General features: G+C 64.5%; 1 protein-coding gene across 1 annotated transcript in view; it reads left to right on the top strand.

The window, feature by feature from the left end:
* The first annotated feature begins 1182 nt into the window (after positions 1 to 1182).
* Positions 1183 to 24148, top strand: part of LOC121497619 (phosphofructokinase, platelet) — a 43794-nt gene continuing 20828 nt past the window's right edge. Inside the window, exons 1-5 of the mRNA XM_041767367.1 lie at positions 1183 to 1385; positions 11397 to 11470; positions 19885 to 19962; positions 22888 to 23077; positions 23968 to 24133. Coding sequence (XP_041623301.1) covers positions 1274 to 1385; positions 11397 to 11470; positions 19885 to 19962; positions 22888 to 23077; positions 23968 to 24133 — 620 coding nt within the window. The 5' untranslated portion in view covers positions 1183 to 1273. The remainder of the gene's footprint in view (positions 1386 to 11396; positions 11471 to 19884; positions 19963 to 22887; positions 23078 to 23967; positions 24134 to 24148) is intronic.

The following is a 24148-nucleotide window of genomic DNA, read 5'->3' as shown; positions in this document are numbered from 1 at the left end:
ACCCCCCTGCGACAGTGAGCCCTCCCCTGCTGCACACTCCCTGCGGACAGTGAGCCCTCCCCTGCTGCACACCTTCCTGCGACAGTGTGCCCCCCACCTGCTGCACACCCCTGCGACAGTGAGCCCTCCCCTGCTGCACACCCCCTGCGACAGTGTGCCCCCCACCTGCTGCACACCCCCTGCGACAGTGAGTCCTCCCCTGCTGCACACCCCCTGCGACAGTGTGCCCCCCACCTGCTGCACACCCCCCTGCGACAGTGAGCCCTCCCCTGCTGCACACCCCCTGCGACAGTGAGCCCTCCCCTGCTGCACACCCCCCTGCGACAGTGTGCCCCCCACCTGCTGCACACCCCCTGCGACAGTGAGCCCTCCCCTGCTGCACACCCCTGCGACAGTGTGCCCCCCACCTGCTGCACACCCCTGCGACAGTGAGCCCTCCCCTGCTGCACACCCCCTGCGACAGTGTGCCCCCCACCTGCTGCACACCCCCTGCGACAGTGAGCCCTCCCCTGCTGCACACCCCCTGCGACAGTGTGCCCCCCACCTGCTGCACACCCCCTGCGACACTGCGCCCTCCCCTGCTGCACACCCCCCTGCGACCTCCCCTGCTGCACACCCCCCTGCGACAGTGTGCCCCCCACCTGCTGCACACCCCCTGCGACAGTGAGCCCTCCCCTGCTGCACACCCCCCTGCGACAGTGAGTCCTCCCCTGCTGCACACCCCCTGCGACAGTGTGCCCCCCACCTGCTGCACACCCCCTGCGACAGTGAGCCCTCCCCTGCTGCACACCCCCCTGCGACAGTGAGCCCTCCCCTGCTGCACACCCCCCTGCGACAGTGAGTCCTCCCCTGCTGCACACCCCCCTGCGACACTGTGCCCCCCACCTGCTGCACACTGCCCTGGTCCATCCGCCCCCCTCCCGCGGCGCTCCCCCTGCCTCCATCCCCCCACCTGCGGCGCTCCCCTCCGCCGGGAGCTGCCCCCCTCCCGCGGTGCCGCCCCGCCTCCACCCGCCCCCGCCTCCGAGCGCCCCACCCCGCCCTCCCGCGCCCCGGAGCCCGCCCCAGGCCGCCCATTGGCGCGCGCCGAGCGGACGGGGCGGAGGGTTCGGAGCGGCGGCGCGGGCGGGGCGGGGCCGGGCCCCCCTCCCTCCCTGCCTCCCTCCCTCCCTCCCTCCCTCCCTGCCTGCCTCCCTCCCTCCCTGCCTGCCTGCCTGCCTGCGTGCCGCGCTCCGCTCCCGCTCCCGCCCCGGCGCCGGTCCGCCTGCTCGCCATGGCGGGGGAAGAGGCCTCCGAGAGCAAGGTGTCCTTGCGGACGTTCCTGGAGCACCTGTCCGGGGCCGGCAAGGCCATCGGCGTGCTGACCAGCGGCGGGGATGCCCAAGGTGCGCGGCGCCCGACCCCGCCCGCGGGGATGGGGATGCGGGGGCCCGGGGGAGGGGCCGGGCCGGGCCGGGGGCGGCGGGGGCGGCGGGGGCGGCGGGGGCAGGCGCGGGGGCTTCCCGGAGGAGGCGAGGGGAGCGGGCCCGCGGGGCGGGCGGGGCGGCGGGGAAGCCCGGGGGCCGCGGGGACCTTGCGGGCGGGGGGGATGCGGCGGCTCCTCTAGCGGGAAGACCAGTTACTTTCCCCTCCACGTTTAGTTTTTAGACTGAGGCTGGCGGCGGGGCCTCCGGGCCAGCCCCGTCCGAGTCGGGGGGATGGGGGGTCCCCTCGGGGGCCCGAGCCGCGCGGCCCCCGCCCCCACCGCGCGGGAACAACGGCCGGGTGCCCGGCGCGCGGCTCGGGCGGGGTCCCCGCTGTGGCCTGGAGGGGCGCGGGGGCGCGGGGGGGGGCCGCAGGGGCGCGAGGGGGCGCAGAGGCGCGGGGGGGCACGGAGGGGCGCAAGGGCGCAGGGGGGGCGCGGGGGCGGGGCGCGGCGGGCGCGGGGTCCTGGCCGGGGATGCCCCGCGGGGCGCTGTCCGCCGCCCTCCCGACCCAACGGAACCCTGACATGGGTGCCTAGGCCCGCCCGCCGGCAGGAGGCGGGCACCCCGGGCGCGCCCCGCAGCGCCCCTGCTCGTCCCCGCCACGTGGGGCAGCCCGGGGGGGCGCCCAGCCCCGGCCCGCGGACACCCGCGGACACGCGCGGAGACCACCTCCACCGCCTAGAGGGGAGGGTGACGGGGCCACGCCCGGGCCGGCGCCGCGAGCACGTGGGGGCGCCCCGGATGCAGGTGCACCCCCGGAGGAGCCAGCCCCGCCAGCCAGCGGAGGGCCGCCGTGGGGCGGGGCGCGTCCCGGGAGCGCACAGACCGCTTGGGGACGCCTCCCCAGCCGGGTTCGGTCATTTCCTCCCCTTGCTTCCGCCCTGGTGCCCGGCTCTCCCAGGCTTCCAGGTCACGCCAGGTGCAGGGATGCAGGGATGCTCGGGCGCCGCGTCGCCCACCCCGCCCCCCGCGCGCGTGACCTTCCCGGCGCCCTTGAGCCGGGCGGGGCGGGCGCGGGGGCGGCAGGTCGGGGCGCGGTGGCCGCAGCCCCGCCCGCCGCGCGTCTACGTGATGCCCGGCCAGTCGCCGCCCTGCGCCCTGCGCCCCGCGCCCCGCGCCCTCGGCATGGGCGGCGCGCGCCCTGGCGTCCTAGTAACGGGCCCCGGTGTAGACATTGCCCTTCCCGGGGAAGGAAACCGTTGGAGAGCACAGGCCCCGACCAACGGGGAAGTCCGGGAAGCCCGGGAAGCCCGGAGCCGCACCTGAGAGCACCCCAGGGCGCGCCACGTGGGGCCTGGTGGGGTGCGGCGGCTTCCCTGTCACATGGCCTAGCAAGCACTTGCGTCCGGAGACCTGCCTGCCCCAGCACAAATTAGGAAGCATCTGCTTTTTTTTTTCTTCCAAGGTTCTATTTATTTATTCATGGCAGAGGCAGAGACACAGGCAGAGACAGAAGCAGGCTCCATGCAGGGGGAGCCCATGTGGGACTCCAGGTCACACCCTGAGCCGAAGGCAAATAGGTGCTCAACCACTGAGCCCCCCTGGGTGCCCCAAAGTAGGAAGCATTTTGAGTGAATCTTAACCTGAAAGAAATGCGTCTTTGGCAGAGGAAGAGAAGGAGGCTCTAAGCAGCAGGCTTTAAGGCCAGTTTCCAGGTGATTTTACAATTAAGGTGTTGTGTCTGTTTAAAAAAAAAATTTAAAAAAAATATATAGTGGGTCATTCTGAATTCCTGTCCTGGGCTTTGCTCAGCTACCTGGTAGTTGACGTGCAGGCCGCGGAGATGCTGGGGCAACACACAGAGTCAGCACTTTCCGCTGCTTAGCCTGGCTCAGCCACTTGGGAGTAGTTACGATACAGGCCAGTAAGGCTGCACGCCTTACGTGCAGTGGGACGGGATAGTCTGAGAAGCAAAATTACAGGAGAAGGCTGCGCTGTTGGTGTGAGGTCAGGGGAGGTGACAGATGCTCCCGACTTGGCACCTCTGGGCCGCCCCAGGGAGAGCCCAACGTGCCCCAGGGCCCCACTCCAAGGGTGGGCCGCTGGCTTGGGGTTTTTCTTGGACTGTATGCAAAGCGCCATCTCTTGCTTTTATCTAACTGTCTTAGACCTGCCGGAGCCTCTGGATGTGTTTCCTCTGGAGAAAGGTGATCCCGACGTGTGCTCAGAGGGTCTGGTCTTAGCAGCAACACGTTCACAGACTCTTAGATGAGGTTATTCCGACAGAGATAATGTGTCAGACGCTTGGTTCTTTTGCCATTTTGGGCTGAGTCCAGATTCTGTCAGCAGAATTTCCCTGAGATTGGAGAGTTCCGCCCCTCAATAAAGACGCGAGTCTTGATCTCAGGTTTTCCGATCAAATGTGAAATTATGGTAAGATTCCACGGGGGATGGAAGCTAGTAAACAGCAGCGACCGTCTATTGGGCACGCTTTGGGTTCCGGGAGCCTTATGGTTCTCCCCAGGCCTGCTCACATTGCTCCCAGATAGGTACGTCCTCACTGTGGAGGATTGGGAGAAAGACCCACAAGGACATACGCGACCTGGTCCGGGCTACACAGGTCCTCTGTGGCAGGCGACAGGCTTTAAACCGACTTCTGTGGGGTCTGGATCCCACCTCCTTCCCAGTAGGGCCACGCTCTTCAGGCGAGGTTGTAAAGTTAAAGTCCAGGTTTTAAAGGGTTTTTTTTTTTTTTTAATATATGTATGTATTTATGTATTGCAGGGCGGGAGGCGGGGAAGTCGAGAGAATCCCAAACAGACTCCTTGCTGACACAGACCCCACCTGGGGCTCCATCTTTAGGCCCTGAGATCCGGACCTGAGCCCGGCTTAACCCTCTGAGCCCCCTGGGGAACTTCCCACCCCGATGATTTTTAAACAGCTTTGGTATCAGAGCAGAAAACATCTTTTTTTTTTTTTTTTTTTTTTTTTACTGCAACATCCTTGCGCCCAATGAAGTGCTTTGTTTTCCAATCGAATTTAGTAATGACGAAAAAAAACCGAAGAGGATCCTGCCTCAGCCCCGCCCCCGAAGGCAGAGTCTTTCCAGGGCTAGTTATTTTTCTCAAGCTTCGGGTTTCTTCTGCTGTCGCAAGGAATGCCTGCAAGTTTAAACTGAACTTGCACCTTGCTGGGTGGAGGGGCGGAGGGACGGACAGCCTTTCCGTGACTAAGTAGCCGCCCTCGAGCAAGGTTGTGTCACTCACCGAACATGAATCACTGACTACAGACCATGGGTCCCGGTGCAAAGGAGCAGGAGGGGAAATGAGTGTCCTGGGGGGCAGCATGGCTGGGAAAGTCTGGCTGGGAAGGTCGAGCCCTCCCTCCCTCGCCTCGGGGCAAGCGGACGGAGCAGGGAGAGGTCCGACAGGACATCGGACCTCGACAGGACATCGGACCTCGGGAGCAGCGGGGGGCTGGTGGCGGGCTGCTAGCTTACGCCCGGTGCCTGCCGAGGCCAGTGAGCTTTGCCAGGACCCGGTGCCTTGCGTTCTCAGTGGCAGTGGGGTCGGGACCCAAGAGCCTCTTCCTGGAGGCCTCTGTGGCGGCCGGCCCGTGTGCCACCCCGGCAGGCTCTCCTGTCTGTTGTGCGGTCGGTCCCCTGAATCCCGCGAAGCCCTGTGGGCCGCTCCCCTTTCATAAAATGAGGGGCGACTGCCAGCTCTGGCCGCTTCCCTTTCCCATTAAGTCATTTCAGTGACCTGGGCCATTGCTCCTCAGAAGCTCCCTTCCACCTGCTCAGCGGTACCTGGGAAGAGCAGGTGCCCCGAGCTCTCCTGCCGCCGTCACAGATGCCAGGCGCCCGTCACAGATGCCAGGCGCCCGTCGCTGGCCGGGGCCCAGGTGCTCCTGCGGCTGACTACGCGCTCCTCGAACACCTCCAGGGGGCGCCTTCCCGTGCGCTCGCCCCGAGCCCGGCGGGCAGCTTCCCGTGGGCGTCTCATCTCCCCAGGGCCCCTTCCGGGCCTGGAACTCTGTACGCACGGTCTGTACTGGGATTTTTTTTCCCCCACGTAACATTTAATGGTTAATTTAGCAAGTATGGGTGCGTCTAGGAGGCAGCATGTTGGGGTTAGAGCATTAACCCCGTGAGTGCCGTGGGACTGCAGCCACTGCCCCGTTTCCCTGCGGGGCCGGTCCGGGCGACTCCTAGGAGCTGGACACCCTGAGGTCCGAAAACCCCAGACCTGCCTTACGGGGAACAAACGGCTTCGGTTCAGGACGGACACCTTTCGTCGGGGAGAACTGGGGCCTGCGGGACTCGGGAAGGAAGCCGTCCCCGTTAGAAAGGAGGCGGCGGCCGGCAACGCGGGGAAGGCAGGTGCCGGGACCCCAAACTGCACACCCCACGTGGTTGTGATGAGGTCGGGAGGGCCTCCTGTCAAGCGGGAGGCTGAGGTGCCGTCCGACTCCCTCTCCGCAGGCCTGGGCTGGCGCTCCGGTTCCACGCGCGGCCGAGCGCCTGCCAGGAAGCCCCCGTGTCCTTCGCCCCACGCGTCCCCGCCACCCTTGGCTTAGCTCCCTGGGAATTCCCGCAGTTGTGCTTGTCAGGGCAAGCCACAGCAGGCCCGTGGTGGAGCCGCCTGGGGGACCAGAAGACTGACTGATGGGCCCCTCCCTGGTTCTCCTCGGGGCGGCGGGCAGGCCTCTTTCTCGTTTGCAGAATGAAGGACTGTCCTCCTTCCTTCTCCCCAGTGAACGTCTTCCGTGGAAGGAGGAGGATAGAAGGGGGAAGGCAGCGCCCAGCCCAGGGCCCTGCAGGCCCGACGCCCCCAGGGGCTCACACGCTCCCTCCGGGTTGTATAGCGGCCGCCCCGGGGTCCTGGTGAGGTGCACATTCTGGTTTTGTGGGTCTTGCTGCGGCCTGAGAACCACAGCTGCTGCCTGTGTCCTGGGTCCCTGGGGCAGTTTCATGGGGTGGCTTTCTGACCTCGAGGAGGACCTCGACTGCAAGGTTCATGACTGTGGGACCCCTTGTGTACAAAGTTGCAAATATGTGACTAGGCTGGACGTCCCTTCTGGGCAGAAAATGGTGGGAAGGGTGCTGTAGGGCCACTGGCCGCAGCCCCTCCTCCTCGTTGGCTCAGCTCTGGCTTAGTATTCCTGGGGTTCGTTTCCCCTTTTTCTGCCCTCATCCCCCCCGGCGCCGAGGGCACAGCTAGTGCCCAGCAGCCTGGCGAGGGCGAGGGCGGGGGCGAGGTGGGTGCCTGGGGCCGGGAGGAGGACTCAGGGCCCGTTGGGTGAGGCTGTGGGTAGGGGCAGGCAGGGAGGACTTTGGATTTACCTTGTAGGGGCAGGGAAGCCACCTGGGCGGACCGGGTGCTTCTGATAAGGGCAGCAGAGCAGCCGGGAGGGGAAGGTGACATCATCACGTCTGGGAAGGAAAAGAAACCGGAGAAGTTCCTTGTGAATGTTCCTCTCGCGCAGCCTAGGGTTTCCGGGCCTCCCAGGATAAGCGTCATCAGCGAGATCATCAGCGAGATCCGTCAGGCCCGCACCGCGGCGGGGAGCACCCAGGGGCCCTGCTGCGTGCACGTGGCCAAGTCCGGGAGGCGTGCAGGGACGCTGGCAGGGCCTGCAGGAGCCGCCTGTGCAGATGTCCCCTCGGCTGGTCGTCCGGTTTTTGGGCGTCAGGGCTTCTCCAGGGCCCCGCGCCGGCTCCCCGCGTCCCCCGCTGTCCCGCCCCGAGTCCCCCAGCCCTGCTGTGCTTTGGATGCTTCTCCTCGGCACTTGCCAGGGCGGCGGCGCCGTGTGCCCGTCGGGCCCTGTTCGCTGCCCCCTGGAGCCGGGCAGGCCACGCTTGCCGATGTGTCAGTGACAGGGTGCCCCTTCCGCGGGCGTCGGGTGGGCTTGCGGTGAGCCAGCCTGCCCTCGAACACCCGTCGCAGGCTGCCCTCTGACCTTTCACGCCTTCGCCCCGGGGGGGGGGGGGGGGGGGGGGCAGCGCCTTGTGTGCAGCAGGATGCAGGTAGCCCTGCCTTGGCCGCTGATGGGGCGCGGGCGTCCTTGGGACTCCTCCGTTGTTAAAGGGGGAAGCTTTTATGAAGGACTCGAGGAGCAAGGGCTGGATGAGGGGCTCTAAGTTTGTTTCCTGACATCTCTGCCTCGGTCCGAAGCTGAGGTCTACAGGATTTCAGGGGGAAGCCAGTGCGGCTAAACAACCTCACTCGATTTCGAAAAGGACTTTAATTAGTGAGGGAGCGGTCACGAGGCGGTGGCCTTGGGGGAGGGGGGTACGTAACTCCAGAGGGTCGGAAGGGTGAAGTGAGGAGCCTCACAGGAAGTGAGGAGGATGGGGATGAGCCCCTGTTACTTTATCAGCATCAACAGACTCCTCGCTCCTTGCAGATTGGCCTCCCTTGGAGCAGACCTCTGGAGGCGTTTGGAAACGGGGCCACTGCACTCTGTGACCTCGGGAAGGAAGGATGTTTTTTTCTCTTTTTTAAATTATTTAAATTATTATTATTTAAAAAAAATATTTATTCATGAGAGAGAGAGAGAGAGGCAGAGGCACAGGCAGAGGGAGAAGCAGGCTCCCTGTGGGGAACCCAATGCGGGACTTGATCCCGGGACTCCGGGGTCACGCCCTGGGCTGAAGGCAGGCGCTAAACTGCTGAGCCACCCAGGGATCCCCTATTTAAATTATGTTTTTAAATGGTTTTTTAAAAAACATCATTTAAGTTATTTTTTTTTAATTATTTTTTTAACCGTCTTTACTTTCACTGCAGCGTAGTTACATTCGTGTTGGACATCCAGGACAGTGATTGGTTCCGCAATTCCTTTCTGTCATTCATTTTTTTTTTCCTAAGTTCTTATTTTAATTGAGGAAGGAATGGTCTTCATGGCCGCCGGCCCTCACCTGCAGGGGCTTCCCGGTCCCTGACATCCGGGGAGCTCTTGGGGCACCTGTTCCATCTGTTGGGTTGAAGGGAGGATCTCACGGCTCAGCTGCTAGTGTTTCCAAATTCTAAGATTCTGACTTGGTAGCAGGATGATGTTTGCCTGTGGGAATCGTTAGGAGAGTTGTTGTTGTTGATTTTTTTTTTTTTTAAGATTTTATTTATTTGAGCGAGCAAGTGAGAGCAAGAGAGCCCATACAGGGAGGGGCAGGGGGAGAGGGAGAAGCAGAAGCAGGACCCAATCCCAGGACCTCGGGGACCATGACCTGAGCCCCAGGCAGAGGCTTCCAGGACGGATCCACCCCAGGAGAGTCGTAAATTCCCAGATCTAGTGCTGAAACAAAAGTGAAAGCGCAAGGAATGGATGCGGCGTCCAAGCTGTGTGTGACCGAGGCCCCGGGGTCGAGGGGGGCGCGGGCGGTTCTGTAAGGCTAGATTTATGTCCTGGAGGGTCGGCTCCTCGCAGCCGTCCCCCACAGCTGTCCCCTGTCCTGGGTCCTCCTCCCCAGTCCCCCTGTCCCCGTCCCCCTCAGGGCCACGTCCCCACCTGGCCCCACCCCGTTCCCAGGACCAGCTGACCCAGCACAGGCCCCGCCCCAAACTGGGAAGCCCTCCCTTGGGGCCCGGCAGGCGGTTTCGTTCCTCGCTCCTCTGGGGCCATCCTACAGCAGGGCAGGTGCGCCCGCCCCAAGGGAATCTGCTCGCCTTTTAAGTGAAGATAAAATAGAGACTAAGCTTCTCCCTCCAGAGGGGCCGTTTGTTCATTTTGCTCCCCTGGCTCTCAGGTTGCCTGTGGGGACCAGACTTCCTCTTCCCCCCTGCCCCACCTGCTGCAGAGCTGGAGACGCGACCTACCTCCCAGGCCCCTAGCCGGGCAGGTGGGCCCCAGCTAGGGGAGGCCCCTTGGTTTAAGCAAAGTGCACTCACTTGCAAATGAAAAAAATCTGAGCAGGGCTGGGGGGTAGTTGTTTGCTAGAGGATGAGCAGCCCTTGCCCTCCCAGGAACCTCCTCTCCCCACCAGGGAAGCCCCCCCAGCCCCCGCACCCCAGGGACGCCCACAGCCGCAGGTGACCCGGCGAGCCCCCCTCTCAGGTGAGTGCAGGTTAACACCAAGAGGCCAGGCTGGGACTCAGGCGCAGGGCTGGCGTGAAGGTCTGCGGATCTCCGTGACCTGGGTCTCCGGGGGTCACTCGTCACAGTTTCCTCCTGCCGTGTCTTACGTTCTCTAGAAACTCCCCGTGAAGGGAGACCTTTACAAGAGGACCCCCCCCCACCTCCCCCTACCTCCGGAGCCAGCGTCCTCGTGAGGAAAGGGTGCTCAGGTGGGCTCAGGCCTGCAGGTGCCAGTCCCCCAGGGATGGTGTTCTCGTGGTGGAGCGTTTGGGGTTAATCTCCCTGGGATGGGGGCCGCGGAGCCAGGCCTAGAATCCTGGGGTCTGTCGGAACGGACGGTGAGCAGCTGTGCTCCTCCATCCGTAAGGCCTCGGGGTGAGGCCACAGGCCGCGTGCACACCTGGCCGGGCCATGGAGAGCGCACCTGTCCAGGTGCAGATGCATGAGTGCCCCACACGGTGTGCGCACGGGCACGGGGTGGCCCTTCCAGGGTAAGAGGGCGGAGTGGGGGGCTGCCTCCCCCCGCAGGTGTGGCTGCCTGCATGCAGGCCCCGTGGAGGCCACATTGGTGCCCGTGGGTTCCCACCCGGTAACCTCTGGAGAACCGGAGGGGCACGCTCGGGCTGGTGCCGGGACGGTGCAGCCGTGGGGCTCCGTGGCCGGCTGCGGGGGCAGCCCAGGGGAAAGGACGCAGGCCAGCGTTTCCTTCGAACTTATTTTTAAATGTTTTATTTGTAAGTCACTTCTACGCCCAGTGTGTGGGCCTTGAACGTGCAGCCCCGAGGTCTAGAATCACGGCCCCTCCGACCAAGCCCGCCAGGTGCCCCCAGTCCGTGCTCTAAAGACTTTATTTTCTGGAGCCGTTTTGGCCCGTTCATACCTGAATGGAAGGTACAAAGAGGACCCGTGCCCCTGCGTGCTCGGCTCCCCCACTGCACGGCCCACCTCGGGGACGCGGACGCGCCCTCCTACCCCGGAGCCACCGCCAGAGTTGCTGCTGCCGGGGGAGGGGGGGGGCGTCCCGTGGGTTTGGACAGATGTGGTCGGACCCCGGCCACCGTGCAGCGGCGGCAAGGACCGGTCGCTACGGCCCCTGCCCCCCCCCCCCCCCCCCGCAGCCCCGCATCTCATCGCCGTCTCCATAGTTTTGCCTTTTCCAGAATCTTTAAAAAAAAAAAAAACAAGAAGAATGTATTTGTAAGTCACTCTGGCCACAGCGTGAGTGACGTTAGAGGGACATGGTGGGATCCGGAGCTGGTGTGGGGGGAAATGTCCGTTTCAGGAGAGCGGGATGGGGCGGGCCTCCGCACAGGTGCACGCGCAGAGGGTGTGAGCGTGGCACAGTGGCCGCTCGCGCCTGGATGCAGGGAGTCTAGGGTCTGGAGGGCCGAGCACCCGTTAGTAGGTCGTTCAGATTCGAGAACGTGAGGTGACGAGGCCCCCGGACGTGCACCTGTCCGCGTCTGCGTCGACCTCTCGGGTGACGAGCCCGGACTGATGCTGAGCGCGCACAGCTTGTCCGGCTACGGGACTCGCAGCTTTTCACAGCCGTGGCCTGAGGAGTCGTTTACTGCAGTAGCTGCTCATGAAATCCCATGTTCTTCTCTCCCCCTCGTGTCACGGGAACTGTCATTTTCTGTATTTACGGGAGTTTGGCTTGCTGACAACCTTGCGTCCTCCCCCGGGACTCAAGGACGGGGCGCCCTGGCCTGTGGCCCCGCGGGGTGGCGCCTGGGTCTGCCTGCGGTGGCTCTGGGGCGCCTGGGCTCCTCACGGTGACGCTCCGCAGGCCCGAGACACGGACCCCCGAGGGACGCCCCAGGCCCGTCGTCCAGGTGGGGAGCCTTCGGGTGGGTCCGAGGGCAGCGCCAGAGTTGCCCCGGCTGGTCACTGACGACTGTCCCGTTTCCTCCGCAGGTATGAATGCTGCCGTCCGAGCTGTCGTGCGCATGGGCATATACGTGGGAGCCAAAGTGTACTTCATCTACGAGGTTGGTGCTGCGTCTCCCTGTGGCTTAGTCTGGCTTGGGGACCTGTGCCTTGCATGGGCCCGGGCTCTGCGACCTGGCATCAGGTGGCGGGAGATGGGATCCAGGTGGGGGGGCCTTTGGGGAGGGGGTGGCGCTCCCTGGTCCAGGTGCGGGGTGGGGGGACTCACAGGGATGTGGGGTGGGGGGGCTCCCTGGTCCAGGTGTAGGGAGTGGGGGTGGGGGGGCTTGCGGAGATGCAGGGTGGGGGGCTCCCTGGTCCAGATGCGGGGTGGGGGGGGCTTGCAGGGATGTGGGGTGGGGGGCTCCAGATGCTGGTCTATGAGATGGAGGGCCGGGGATGCAGCAGGAAGGGACAGCATACCGGGACAGCATAATGCCCTTTTGTCTGCACCTGGTGGTCTTGGGGGATGGATGTCTTCATCTGCAGCCCCCCTCCTCCCCTCCCCCCTCCTCTTCCCCCCCCCCACAGTCCCCAGGACCCTCTCTATCCCCCTGGTGACCCCCCATCCCCCCAGTGACCCTTCTGTCCCCAGGATCCTCTCCGTCCCCCTGGTGACCCCCCCCCCCGTCCCCCCAGTGCCCCTCCGTCCCCAGGCGGCTGCACGCTGTGGGTCACAGCCCACATTGCCCGTGTCCTGATGCAGGAGGCCTGCTCTGGATGTAGACCTCTGGGATGACCCTGATCCCAACCCTGGGCACTGGTGACTGTCCCTCATGCCGGGTTTGGTGCCGTGGGCCACAGCAGTTTCTGACGCTGGTTGCGGGTGCCTGTCCTGCGGCCCGGCCCCACCCGAGCCCGGGAGCTGGTGTGGAGCCGGTGCCTGCGGCGTGTGTTTCTGCCCCGGGAGGAGGCCATTAGTGGGCCGCCACTCCCTGGGCCGCGCACCGCGTGCGGGAGGGAGTTTGCTTTGCCTGCTGCCCTGGGTGGCCTCCCCGCGCGGCGCTTCTGACGCGGGGTTGCCGTTGCTCCCGTTTGGGCAACGGGAAGGCCACGGGCCCCGCGGAGCATTTGCAGGCCATCGCTCGGTCCCCCTGTGTCGGGCGCATCGGGGTCACAGCTGCCGCTGGCCGGCGCGGAGGAGCGCCCCGCTGCCCCGTCCCTGGTCCCCCATCATCCCCCGTCCTCCCCCCTCCCGTCCCCTCCATTCCATGTTCAGGGTCCCACGGGCGGGCACACGTGTGTGCATTCCCGCGGCGGCTGCTGGCCGTGTGCGCACAGAGCGCTCTGCCTCCTGATCTCGCTCCACAGCCTCCTGGGGAGGCTTGTGTTCGCCCGAGAGTCGCAGGGATGCCATACCCCAGGCCTGATGGCAGCTTCTGAGGCTCGGGCTTGGGGAAGGCTCTCTCGGAGGGCGGATGTGCCGGCGCCCTGGCTCCTGTGGCCCACGGGCCCGCAGTGCCTGTCGCCGTGGCCGGTGATGCTGCGGAGCTGCCGTTGGGTCCCCGCCCCACTGGGCTTCACGGGGCGCGGGGGTGGCGGTGGGGGGACAAGCAAGTCCTATCCGGTATTTCACAGTTAAAGGAATGGACCCGTGGCTCGTCGGTAAAAGGAAGTCTGCATTTTCCACGTCTTTGTCACTGGTGGGGCTGGGGCGACAGCTCACGTGCCCAGTGGAGCCCGTAGCAGGGCTGTGATCCACCCCCGGGGACGTGTCAGGAGATGTTTAATGATGGTCCCGTTATCGGGGTGGGAGTGGCGCTCCTGGCATCTCGGGCGTGGACACCGGGGCTGGTGCTCCCGGGCCGCTGAGCCCAGAGAAGCTCCCACATCGAGGAATTCGTGATTTTGCCCCAGTGTCCGCGGTGCCGAGGTCGGGAAGCCCCACGGTAGGGCTGGATGTGCCCTTGGCGTGCGTGTCGTGGAGTGCACGGGGTGGGCCTGGCGGCCGTGCACCTGCTGAGTGTTTGGGTGTGGAAACTGGAGACACAGCGACTTCCACACTAATCCTTCTCAGACTGGACTTTTTTTTTAAGATTTTATTTATTTATTCATGAGACACACACAGAGGCAGAGACACGGGCAGAGGGAGAAGCAGGCTCCACGCAGGGAGCCTAAGGCGGGACTCGATCCCGGGACCCCGGGTCACACCTGAGCTGATGGCAGCTGCTCCACCACGGAGCCACCCAGGGGCCCTTAGTTTTATCTTCTTAAACTTCATTCAGGCATCTGTTCCACACGTTTTGCTCGTTTATTGTCTTTTTTTTTTTTTTTTTGTGGCAAGGAAAGGGTTGATTCAAGAGGCAGCGAGACACAGAGACAAGGAGGTGGGAGGGAAAAAGCCTCAAGTCCACCTCCCAAAACAGGGGGAGGACCAGGAGCTGCGGTCACAGACATCCTGATGAAAAGGGTGGGGAAGCGTGACTCTTCATGTGTGAGGATGGAACGTGCGTCCGAGCAGATACATCCCTGACCCACGCCCCGTGCTCGGGGGAAACCTGGCCCCCCGCGGGGGGCGGCCATCCGAGGACCCGGGGGGCGACCATGGGCACGACCCAGGAGCCGGGGCTGCGGGCTGGGGTCGGCCCGCCTGGACGGCCGCGAGGGTCTCTGTGGAACGTGCCGACACCCCCGGACCATTGAACAGGGTGCTGCTCTGTAGACACAGGGTTCTTGGGTTTTTTCCTTCCAGAAAGTCTGTGGGAGGTGTGTTGAGCGGGAAACGCTGGCATCTCTGCTCGGGGCCTGGCAGCGGGTTTGTTTGTCTGGCTGCAGCCGGGCCTGCTGCAGATCTGGGCCAGGCCTGCGCGGGCTGGGCTGGCCCGGCCCTTGGGCACCATCGGGGGAGGACGGCCGCAGGATTAACCCGTTCCTTGCACCTGTTGATGCCCCCCCCTCCGGGCGAGGGTTTTCCCCGCAGAACCTACGGGTGTCTTCGGCCCCTTGGGGATGATGGTGGCACCTCTGTCCCTCAGCCTGGCAAGACTCTGGTCTGCAGACGCCCTGGCTTCTGGGGGACCGGGGAGGAGACCCACTGGTGTCTGTTTCTGTGGTCTCCCGGCGGGAATAGGAGGCCCGTCCTGCTTCATGCAATTAGCAGGCTCGAAGTCCTTGTAGCTGAAGGTTTTCCTACAGATTGACAACGGGTATAGCTGTTTATTTTTTTAAGATTTTATTTACTTATTCATGAGACACACAGAGAGGTAGAGACCCAGGCAGAGGGAGAATCAGGCTCCATGCAGGGAGCCCGACGTGGGACTCAATGCCGGTACCCCGGGGTGACAACCTGGGCTGAAGGCGGTGCTAAACCAGGTGCCCCCAGTTCTTGCCCTATCATTGGGACTAGCTTAAAAGTCTTTTCCTCTTTGAAATGACGCCTCCCAGTTGGGCCTGGGCATTGGTCCTGTGTCTCCATCTCCCTGTCTTCTGAACCCCGAGGAAAGGCTGGTGTCGTGCCCGGTGGGCAGCTGATGGGGCTAAGACAGGAGCCTGAGCACGTGGGGTCAGGCCTTCCCCCTGCAGGTGGACCACCTGCCCCTGCCGCCCTGAGTGGCTTCTCCTGGGATCCCGGCTCCCTGCCCCGGGGCTCCCTCCACCCAGGGGCTCCCTCCACCTGGGACCTCCCTCCACCCAGGGGCTCCCTCGGCCCAGACCTCCCTCCACCCAGGGCTCCCTCCACCCGGGGCCTCCCTCCACCCGGGGCCTCCCTCGGGCTCCTGTCTACACAGGACACCGGGGCTCCCCCGGAGGGGCACGGGGCCTAGCAGCCCGGGTCCTGTGCATCAGGCCCCACGTCATCCTCGGCGAACAAGCCTGAACGTGTCCGCCCGATTCCTACCTGCTTCCCCTTGTGGACAGAAGCCGTCTGTTGGCCGTGGACGTGTGGCTGGCGCTGCGGGCTGCCTGCTTTCACAATTTTTGAAGTAAGACCTGCCCTGCTCGCGGCAGAGAAACCCCGACAGCCCCACCCCCCCTTTCCCGGTGAGGCTGCGGGTCCTCACGCGATGGGGCTGGTTCCCGCCCGGCCTGACCTCCTGTCCTGGGGGGTCCCCGGGTCCCCCTGGGTGTTGGGTCGCGCCCGAGCCCAAGCTCCTGGTCCGCCGCCTGCGGGGGGGTGGGATGGGGGGCAGGCCAGGGAGACCCGGGACCCTGGGGGGCGTGTGGGCCCCTTCTCGGCCTCCCCCTGCCCCCGGTGCCCGCAGGCCCGGCAAGGTGACCAGAACCACGTTGCCCCGTGAACTGGACGTTTCACACGTCGCCACTTCTGCATTTCAACTTCCTGAAAGTTGGAGCCTCTTGACCACAAAACGTCTAAGAATAGTAACGGGATCGGACGTGTGGTTAAACGTCCCCCGTGCTGCTGGCAGGCGTGGAGGGTGGTCGCCGAGAGCGGCCCGGCCGCTGGGTCCCCGCGCGGATGCCCCAGGGCCGTGGCTGCTGTGCAAGGGGACGCCGAGCCCCTCCCTGGGCCCCTGCCCTGCGCGCCGCCGCCATGGCCTGGGCTTCGCCCCGGCTTGGCCACCTCAACCCTGGCGTTTGAGTTGCTAGGGGGTCCTCGTGTCACCCCGGGGGCTGGCTGAGCGGCCGGCGGGGGGCAGGCTCTCCCACCCGAGGATGCAGACCTGCCGTGTCCTGCCGTGGCCTCAGGATTCTCCATGTACCTGGAACTGGGTATCCCCAGCTTTGGCGTCCAAGCCACCTGACGACGCCGGGTGGCCCCCTAAATCCTGCCGGCCCGTTGTCAGGTTTCTGGGGCGCAGGGCTTTGCTGTGACCGCCCGGCTTCTAACCTGTTTTGGCGCCTCCGAGCCGGTCCACACGTCAGGGGGACCAAGCAGAGGCGACTGTGTAGACGGCGCCCCGCGGTCATGGACTCCGAGAGCAGAGGAGGCTGCCAGGCATCCGGAGCGCCCTGGAGGGGGGGTGCCCTGGGGTGGGGGGTGCCCGGCGGCGGGTGGGCGTGGGCAGGACCTGGACCTGAGGCTCTGCGGTCAACTCACGCAGCCATACAGTCGCGAGTCCCTGACTTGGAAGCCAGCGCCCACCCGGGGGCCCCTGCCGCCCCTTTCCCGCCTGCCTAGTCCGGCCTCGCCGTGTGCTCGCTCTCGGGTTCTGGCAGCGCCGTGTTGTAGCGTAGAAGGAGGGAAGCACAAGCAGTTATGTCCCCTGGGCAGCAAAGCCCTGGGGAGAGGTCTGGCATCCGTCACCGCGATACCCAGAGGCTGCTCCCCTGGCAGTCGGGATGCCCGCCTCTCTGCCTGTGGGCTGCTGACCCAGTAATCCAGGAAATCAGGTCTGGGAAAAAAACCATTATCAGGTGTGAGGTGACAGGTGTGTTCCTCAAACATGGCACAGGACTGGGTCCTTGATTTAGACCCTACGTGGTGGGAGGTCCCTTCTCCGAGGAGGCCACCCGCCGTGGACAGGCTCTGATGCAGGATGTGCTCACCAGGCGCCCCAAAACCCAGGCCACCGTGACCCCGAAGTGCAGCGCGGTCTCCAGAGGACGCCGTATCGGGGGACCTGGTGTACTTTGCTCAGGATGCTCTTCAAAGTCCTGTCCGAGCGTGTGGCGCGTGCTCAGGTGTCCCCGGAGGCCCCGGAGCAGGTTCCTGCAGGGCGATGTGGCCACTTGGGCCCACCATGTGTGCGGGGTGGGGACTGTTACTCCGGGTGAAAAACTACGTGTGGCTCTTCGGGGTGTTCTGTGGTTTTCTTCCTCCGTGAGTCACAGAACTGGCTCTGCAGGCAAATTCCAAGGAGAATCATAGAAAAATATTTCAGGCTCTGGTTGCGTTGGAGTAAGTGCTCGAACCTGCAAGGAGACGTCAGGGGAGAACTGCTCATCCGGATTTATAGTTCAGGGGACGCTCGCGTAGGCCAGTCCTCTCTTATTCAGTGACCTCTTCCCTGAAAGCGGAAGACCGCTGAGAATCGCAGTTGGGAGGGATTTTCAGATGTCCCCCCCCCCCAGCTCCAGGAGCCTGCGGAGGGGGTGTCGCTTCCTGCCCCCGCGCGGCCAGGAGCGCCCTCTCGGGTCCCTGGGTCACTGAGTGGCCCTTTATCACCAGTTGTTCGAGGCACCTCTAAACCCCAGGGCATAAAGTACCTCTGGAGAACATTCTACGATTGGAGGTACGTGGTGTGATCGCAGCGCGGTTCTCCACGTTCCTGCTCCCGCAGAAAGGGGTTTCTACGTGTTTTTATTAAGTCTGTGTTGACGTGCAGAGCAGTGACTGCGGGGGTGGACTTCTGGGTTCCCAGTGCGGCACCTGCCGAGCAGACTGTGGATGGTGCTTGTCGCCGGGGCACGGGCGGGCGCTGGCTCCGATGCGCTTGCTGGAATCGCTCTTGGGGCCTTGTGTGTCCTGTCGGCGCTGCGGGGTCCGGGGGAGCCTGCAGAAAGTCTTCCAGCAGCTGGGGCGCCTGCTTTTGCCAAAGCCTGTGGGTGTGCACCTGCCCCGCTCTGCCCCGACGGCCTGCGTGCACCTGCCCTCCTGGGCTCCCCAGGACTGGCTTCTCCCCTCCGCCCCCTGCGGCCGGGGTGCTAGGACCTCAGGCCTCTGCGTAGGGCTGCGTCTGTGTCCAGGGTCTGGAGGTCCACAGGCCTGCTCACGTGGGGTGTCCCCACCCAGGCCTCCGAGGAGGGAGCTGCAGGGGAGAGGGCGAGCTGCAGCGCGTGCACAGATGGCACAGATGGCGGGGAGCTGCTGATGGGAGCCTGCGGTGTGGGGTGTGCAGAGCGTGGGCCGGTCTCTGTCTGGGTCCCCCGCCTGTCCTGTCCGCTTACTGTCATCCAGGGCCCCGCTTGTTCCTGCTGACGATCCCTGGGACTCAGAGGGGGGACGGCTGGCTTTGGGTGCCCCGTCCCTGAGTGGCGTCTGTGCTTGGGCAGCTCACACACGGGCCCGGCGTGGATACAGCCTCTCTCACCAGCCGGCTTTCCAGGGCCGGGCCTGGATCCCACCACACTCCTGCATGTGACAGCCGCGGCAGCTCAGCACATTATCTGGAGCGGGTGGAAACTGCCCGGTGCATGGCCGGGCTGCTCTGGGGGCTGCGGGAGCCAGAGCCCCAGAGTCCGTCCTCCGTCCGGGGGCGCGGGAAGGCCTGCTGGCTCCACCACGAGCCCGCCCTCGGCCTCTCCGTGCTCCTTCGTCCTGTGCACCTGTCCCTTTGCTGCTTGGCACACGTGCTGCTTATGTGAGGAGGACACGCGCAGGCATGTGCGTATTTATCCATACATACTGTGTATAAAATACCACAGGGCTGCAAGGTCTAATGTATCCTCTACAACGTACGCTCCGTGTAACATATAAAATATTGTAATTGTATCGATAGGTTATAAGTAGGTGAACATCCAAGACACATTACATGTCACACAACGTGTATCTATGTGACCTGAGACACATGCATCCACAGACGCGGGTGCTGATGGAAGCCTCGTTTATGTGTGACACAGGAAGGGGGACGGAGGCTCTGACTGAACGTCGAGAGCAGGTTCATCCCGTGTAACTTCCAGAAGTCCAGGGAACGCGCTGTCTACGGTGTAGAGAGAATCCTGTAACCCCACGTTTCACGACGTAAAGCTACCGTGACGCGTTCTGTACACTGAACACCCTGTGGATGCGCGTTGCACATTAGACGACGCGGTCTGTGCTGGACTTCTGGTGGGGCGGGCATAGTAGGAGCGCGCATCCCTGGCCCCGAAAGGCAGCCGCGGTCCCCTGGCCCCGTGGGCCGCCTCGAAGACCCCTTCCCTCCCCTTCCTTCTTGACCTCCCCTGGTTAGGACATCCGAGTCCCCGCTGATGACCCGCTAGGTCCGTTCCTTTGTAAGGTTGAGTGTCCTGGGGAGAGTCACGCAGGTAAAGGCGCTCGTGGGTGTTCCCAGATTCCTCTGCCGTCGCGCGGCCTGCGGGGGAAGCCCAGGGAGAGCCCCTGTGCTTGGGGTCTGAAGGGCCCGGCCCTCGGGCTTCTGGGGAAAGTGGAGGCTGACGCCACCCCTGGGGAGCCTGCAGCCCAGACCTGGAAGGTAGGGAGGACCGCTGGCTGCGCTGCTTTCTCAGACGCACCATGGGGGAGCATGGATCACCAGGGGAAACTGAGGCCTCCACAGGCATGCGCTCTTGTGTGCAGTGTGATTGCACTGTTTGCACGGGAGTTTGTTAAACTACAGACGCTTTTTGGGTAAGTTTCCCCCCATTTGAGGCGCTCAGGCGCTGTGGGGTGACAGGCACACTGTCTCGTTCCCCCCGGTACCTGGGACGGGTCTGGCAAGAAGGTCCCACGTGTCGCACCCATTAGCCGGCTTTCGTGCACCTTCGATGTGTGGGGCCAGCACTGCTCTCGCACTGCTTCTAACCCCGGGGCCCTCGGGGCTCAGAGTTCTCGTCGTCCGCACCCACGGGGTTCGCAGGTCCACCTGACGGCTCAGCAGTCACCCCGTCTCACGAGGATTCCCGCTCTCGCCCACAGGGTTACCAGGGCATGGTCGACGGCGGCAGCAACATCGTGGAGGCCGACTGGGAAAGCGTCTCGAGCATCCTGCAAGTGGTACGTGCGGAGTCCGGTGCTCCGGGTCCCTAAAGCCCGCCCCGTCCCAGCTGCAAACCTTTCGTGCGGAGGCGGCGGCGGCACGTGACACGCGTGAGCCTGCTGCCCACGCTCCTCTCCCCTCCTCGCCCGGTGAGGAAACAGCCTTGCTTTGTCCTTCGGTTCAAGTCCTCAAGGAGCTTTGCTGCAGGATCACAGGGAGTCAGAGAATGAGCCCTGTGGACACACAGGGTGATGCAGAGGTTCAGGAGGTGCGGGTGGGGCCAATGGGTCCCGGGTCCCTAGCGGGTGGCCCCGGGGCTGTGAGGGGCCGTGAGCTCCTGTCTGGCTTTGCCCTTCGCCTTCTGGCCGCGCCCTGTCCCTGTGCCTCCACCTGCCAGGGGCATAGGGGCGCGGTTGGGGGAGTCGGGCTCCCCAGGCTCCTGGGGCAGGACCGGGTGGGCGAGCAGTGGCTGACTGTACACCGTGTGATGAGGGGGACGGGGACCCGCGGCGGGGAGGGGGCTGCGCCTGGATGAGGTTCCTGCTCAGCACGAAGCCCCGGGGCGGCCCCGAGGTCCCGGAGGATGGTCACACGCTGCCTGCCCCCAGGATCCGCCCGTGGGCAGCCAGCCACGCCGGGATTTGACCTGAAGCTACGGCTCTCGTGTGGGTTTCCCAGGTCAGCTTTTCCATCCTGCGGATGGAGCAGTGTTCCTGCCGCCAAGGGTCCTTAGCGGCCGCCAGCCTTCCCTGGGGTCCTCCTAGTGGTTTTGGGGTTTGCCTTTGTTTTAAGAGCGGATGAGCCCCAAGGAGGCTTGGGTGTGTTGGTGCCTCGTTCTCGGCCAATGCCCCCGCCCCCTGGATTCTCCATCACTTGGTGTCAGTGCAAGCAGGCCTGGGAACGGTCCCCCCGGGTGGCCTCCCAGGGCCTCCCAGGGCCTTAGAGGAACACAGCCTCCCTGTTCCAGCCTGAGCTGTCGGGGCTAATTGCTCTGATGTGCACAAGAATGAGGCAAGTACCAGCTGCAGGCAGAGCAATTGCTTACTTTGAACTTAAAAGAAATCTGCCTGGTTGTTTCCTGCCTGCAAATTCCCCAAACACTAGCTCAGGGAAGCCTCCAGGCCTGGTGGGAGGCGGATTACCAGGCGGATTACGTGGGAAGAACGGACTTGACAATAAGCTCTTCACTGGCGGTTGGACCTGTTGAGACGTACCCGTTAATATTTTAAGAGGAGGGAGCCACGAGCTGGCACAGCCGTGCCGTGGGCGCCTGCGCAACAGCGCGGATCCTGTTCCTGTGGTGTCCGGGTGTAAGTGGAACACGTTCCCCCGTAAGAGGCGGGGGGACCCGCGCGGCCAGGACGGCGTGCACACCTCCGGGGGGACCCGCTGGCTGACGTGGGTCGGCCGCCGAGAGATGGACATGCGTCACCCCCTACCTGGGGACCTAAGCTCAGCTCAGAAGCAGGACACGCCGGTGGCTGCCAGGGGCTGGGGTGGGGGGCGGGGTGCAGACAGGGACCCGCTGCTGGACGCCAGTCCCCAACTTCAGGCAGAAGGTGAACAGCTTCTGGAACGTACAGCGTGGTGGCTGCGGTTAAGGACCCTGCATTGTACCCTTGAAAGTTGCTGAGAATAAATCTTCGCTGTCGACACACACAGATAGGAGCCCGAGGTGACGGACGAGCTCGTGAGCTGGAGCATGGTGATCACCCTACGGGGCGAGTGTAAAATCGTCACGCCTCGCGCCTTCGGGACGTCCATGCTGCTGCACGATAACTATGACCTTGGACGTTGCTAAAAACATAGGCCTTAGACGTTCCCACGGCAGAAAGGCCGACGATGCGGCTGCTGAGAACACCCGTCATGGCACCCGGCACCTCGCACCCCCGGACCCGCAGCACGTTCTGGATCGGCTGGCGCCCGTCACCCCAAGGGGGGTGATGGCAGGTGTACCCTGTAAGCTGGTGGGGCCTGCGCTTGGACCCCTGTGCCCTGTTCTCCTGGGGAGGCGGACCGGCCGGTGAGGCCTCTGCGGGGAGCACTACTTGCCAGCATCAGGGCGGCGTCTTCCGAGGTCCCGACCCTAAACCCCATGCGGGGGGCACCTTGTGCTGGGCGCTGTCCCCACCCGGCGACACAGGACAGGCCGGCAATCTCTGCACCTTCCTCAGCCGCAGCTTCCCGCCAAGCCCCCAGCATGTGACCTCCTGGGTGTGCACCAGCTGCCCGGGCAGCTTCCAGTGGGGCGAAATCCCGTGACCCTCCGATGGCTCCCGGTCAGGTCTGATCCAGGGAACCGGCCTGCGCGCCAGGCCGTGACCCGGGTGACCTAGACCCACCGTCCCCACGGCCCTCCCGCCGCTCCCCGTGCTTACGACCTTGGCGTGTCCTTGGAGGAGGACGCACCGCCGAGGTTTGTGAGCACATCGCGGGGAATGTGAAGTGTCCTGCTCTTTTCTCCCAATGCCTGGGAATCTTTCGTGATCGAAAGACCAAGTGTGAGGAGTCCTGGTCTCTTGCTCGCGGCAGTTTGCATGATCCGACTTGAGTTTCCTGAGACTTGGCCTTGGAGAGGTGGGGCGGGGCGCCTGGGCAAACAGAAATCCTCTGGCTCCCAGGTCCCCGCTTTGCCTGCACGCACGGCGAGCTCTGGCGGACAGGGCTGTGCCATCTGGGCCCGAGGGAGGCCGGGCGGCGGGGTCTGGCCACCTCTACCCCAGGCCCCCCGGGAGGCTGGGGCGCCTCCGGACTCTCCTCCTCGGCATTTACCTGACGTCCTGGGCCCGGTGCTGAGCCCCTGTCCGCTGTACCCACACCTGAACACATGGGCCCAGGGGAGCCCAGATTTTGCGGGTCCCGCAGGTGGCACATGTGCCAGCTCAGCTGCTTCCTGTCCCGCGGGAGGAAGGTTGATAAACGCCACGTCCTTTGTCTTCCAGGGAGGGACCATTATCGGCAGTGCCCGTTGCAAAGCTTTCCGGACTCGGGAGGGTCGCCTGAAAGCCGCGTGTAACTTGGTTCAGCGGGGCATCACCAACCTGTGTGTGATCGGCGGGGACGGGAGCCTCACGGGAGCCAACATCTTCCGGAAGGAGTGGAGCGGGCTGCTGGAGGAACTGGCCCAACACGGTACAGCCCGGGCCTGCGCGTTGCGCCTCTGGGCTCTCCGTTGCCCCCAGAGAGCTCCGAGCTCTTGCATCCACCCAGCCAACTGCGCAGATGCACGTGCTGGGGATGGCGCGATCGCCCGGTTCCCCCTCTCCGGGCCCTGCACTCTGTGCCTTGGGAACAGCAGTTCCTGCGCAACTGCTCCCCACTGGGCACCGCCCATCTGACCTGGTTCTGGGTGGTGCTCACGGCGCCCTGAGATAGGCTTCCCGGGGGTCCCCATGCGGGGACGTGGGGGGTGAGGGGAGGGCGCGTGGGCTCCCGAGTGTCCGCTTGTTGCCAGGACGTGAGCGGAGATGCAGTCGCGCTCCACTGTTGGGTTCCCTGTCACCAGCCAGGCCACGAGGGCCAACCCCCGCCCCGGAACCCTCCGTGTTCAGGTGTGAACGAGGCAGAGGCAGTCGGTCGCCCCTAGCCCCGGGTCTGTCCGGGAGTGCAGGTGGCCATCGGCCGTTGTGGTGGTGGCTCGGGTGGCCCTGGTCCCCCCACCCCTGGCGCCCCGCTGACTGCCCCTCCCGATTGCACACCCACAACCGGACAGTCCTTGCCATGAGCCGGCGGGTACATCCCCGCCACCAGCAGCCCCAGCGTGGCCGGGAACACACGCCCCCAGGAGCCCCTCTGACGGGGCCGCGTCCTCCCCGGAGGGACATGTGCTGGGGCCGCTGCCCGATGCCGGCACAGACAGGCCTTCCTTCCTGTTAGTGTCAGGACCTCACGCGCCCGTCGCCCCACGTGTGCAGAACGAGGTGGTTCGAAATGGCAGGCCGGCGGCTGCCGCCCGGTGCTCAGCAGCCCGCTGCGGGGGCGTCGGGCGGCTCCTGGTCACGCGGGGCCCGTTTCCCACGCAGGTGAGATTGATAAGGAGCAGGTGCAGAAGCACGCATACCTCAACGTCGTGGGCATGGTGGGCTCCATCGACAATGACTTCTGCGGGACGGACATGACCATCGGCACCGACTCCGCCTTGCACAGGATCATCGAGGTCGTTGACGCCATCATGACCACCGCCCAGAGGTAACGCACGTGCAG

The sequence above is a fragment of the Vulpes lagopus genome, chromosome 8 (genome assembly GCF_018345385.1).
Source record: "Vulpes lagopus strain Blue_001 chromosome 8, ASM1834538v1, whole genome shotgun sequence".
NCBI lineage: Eukaryota > Metazoa > Chordata > Mammalia > Carnivora > Canidae > Vulpes > Vulpes lagopus.
The sequence above is the reverse complement of the archived record's forward strand: the minus strand, read 5'-3'. Positions and strand labels throughout refer to the sequence as shown.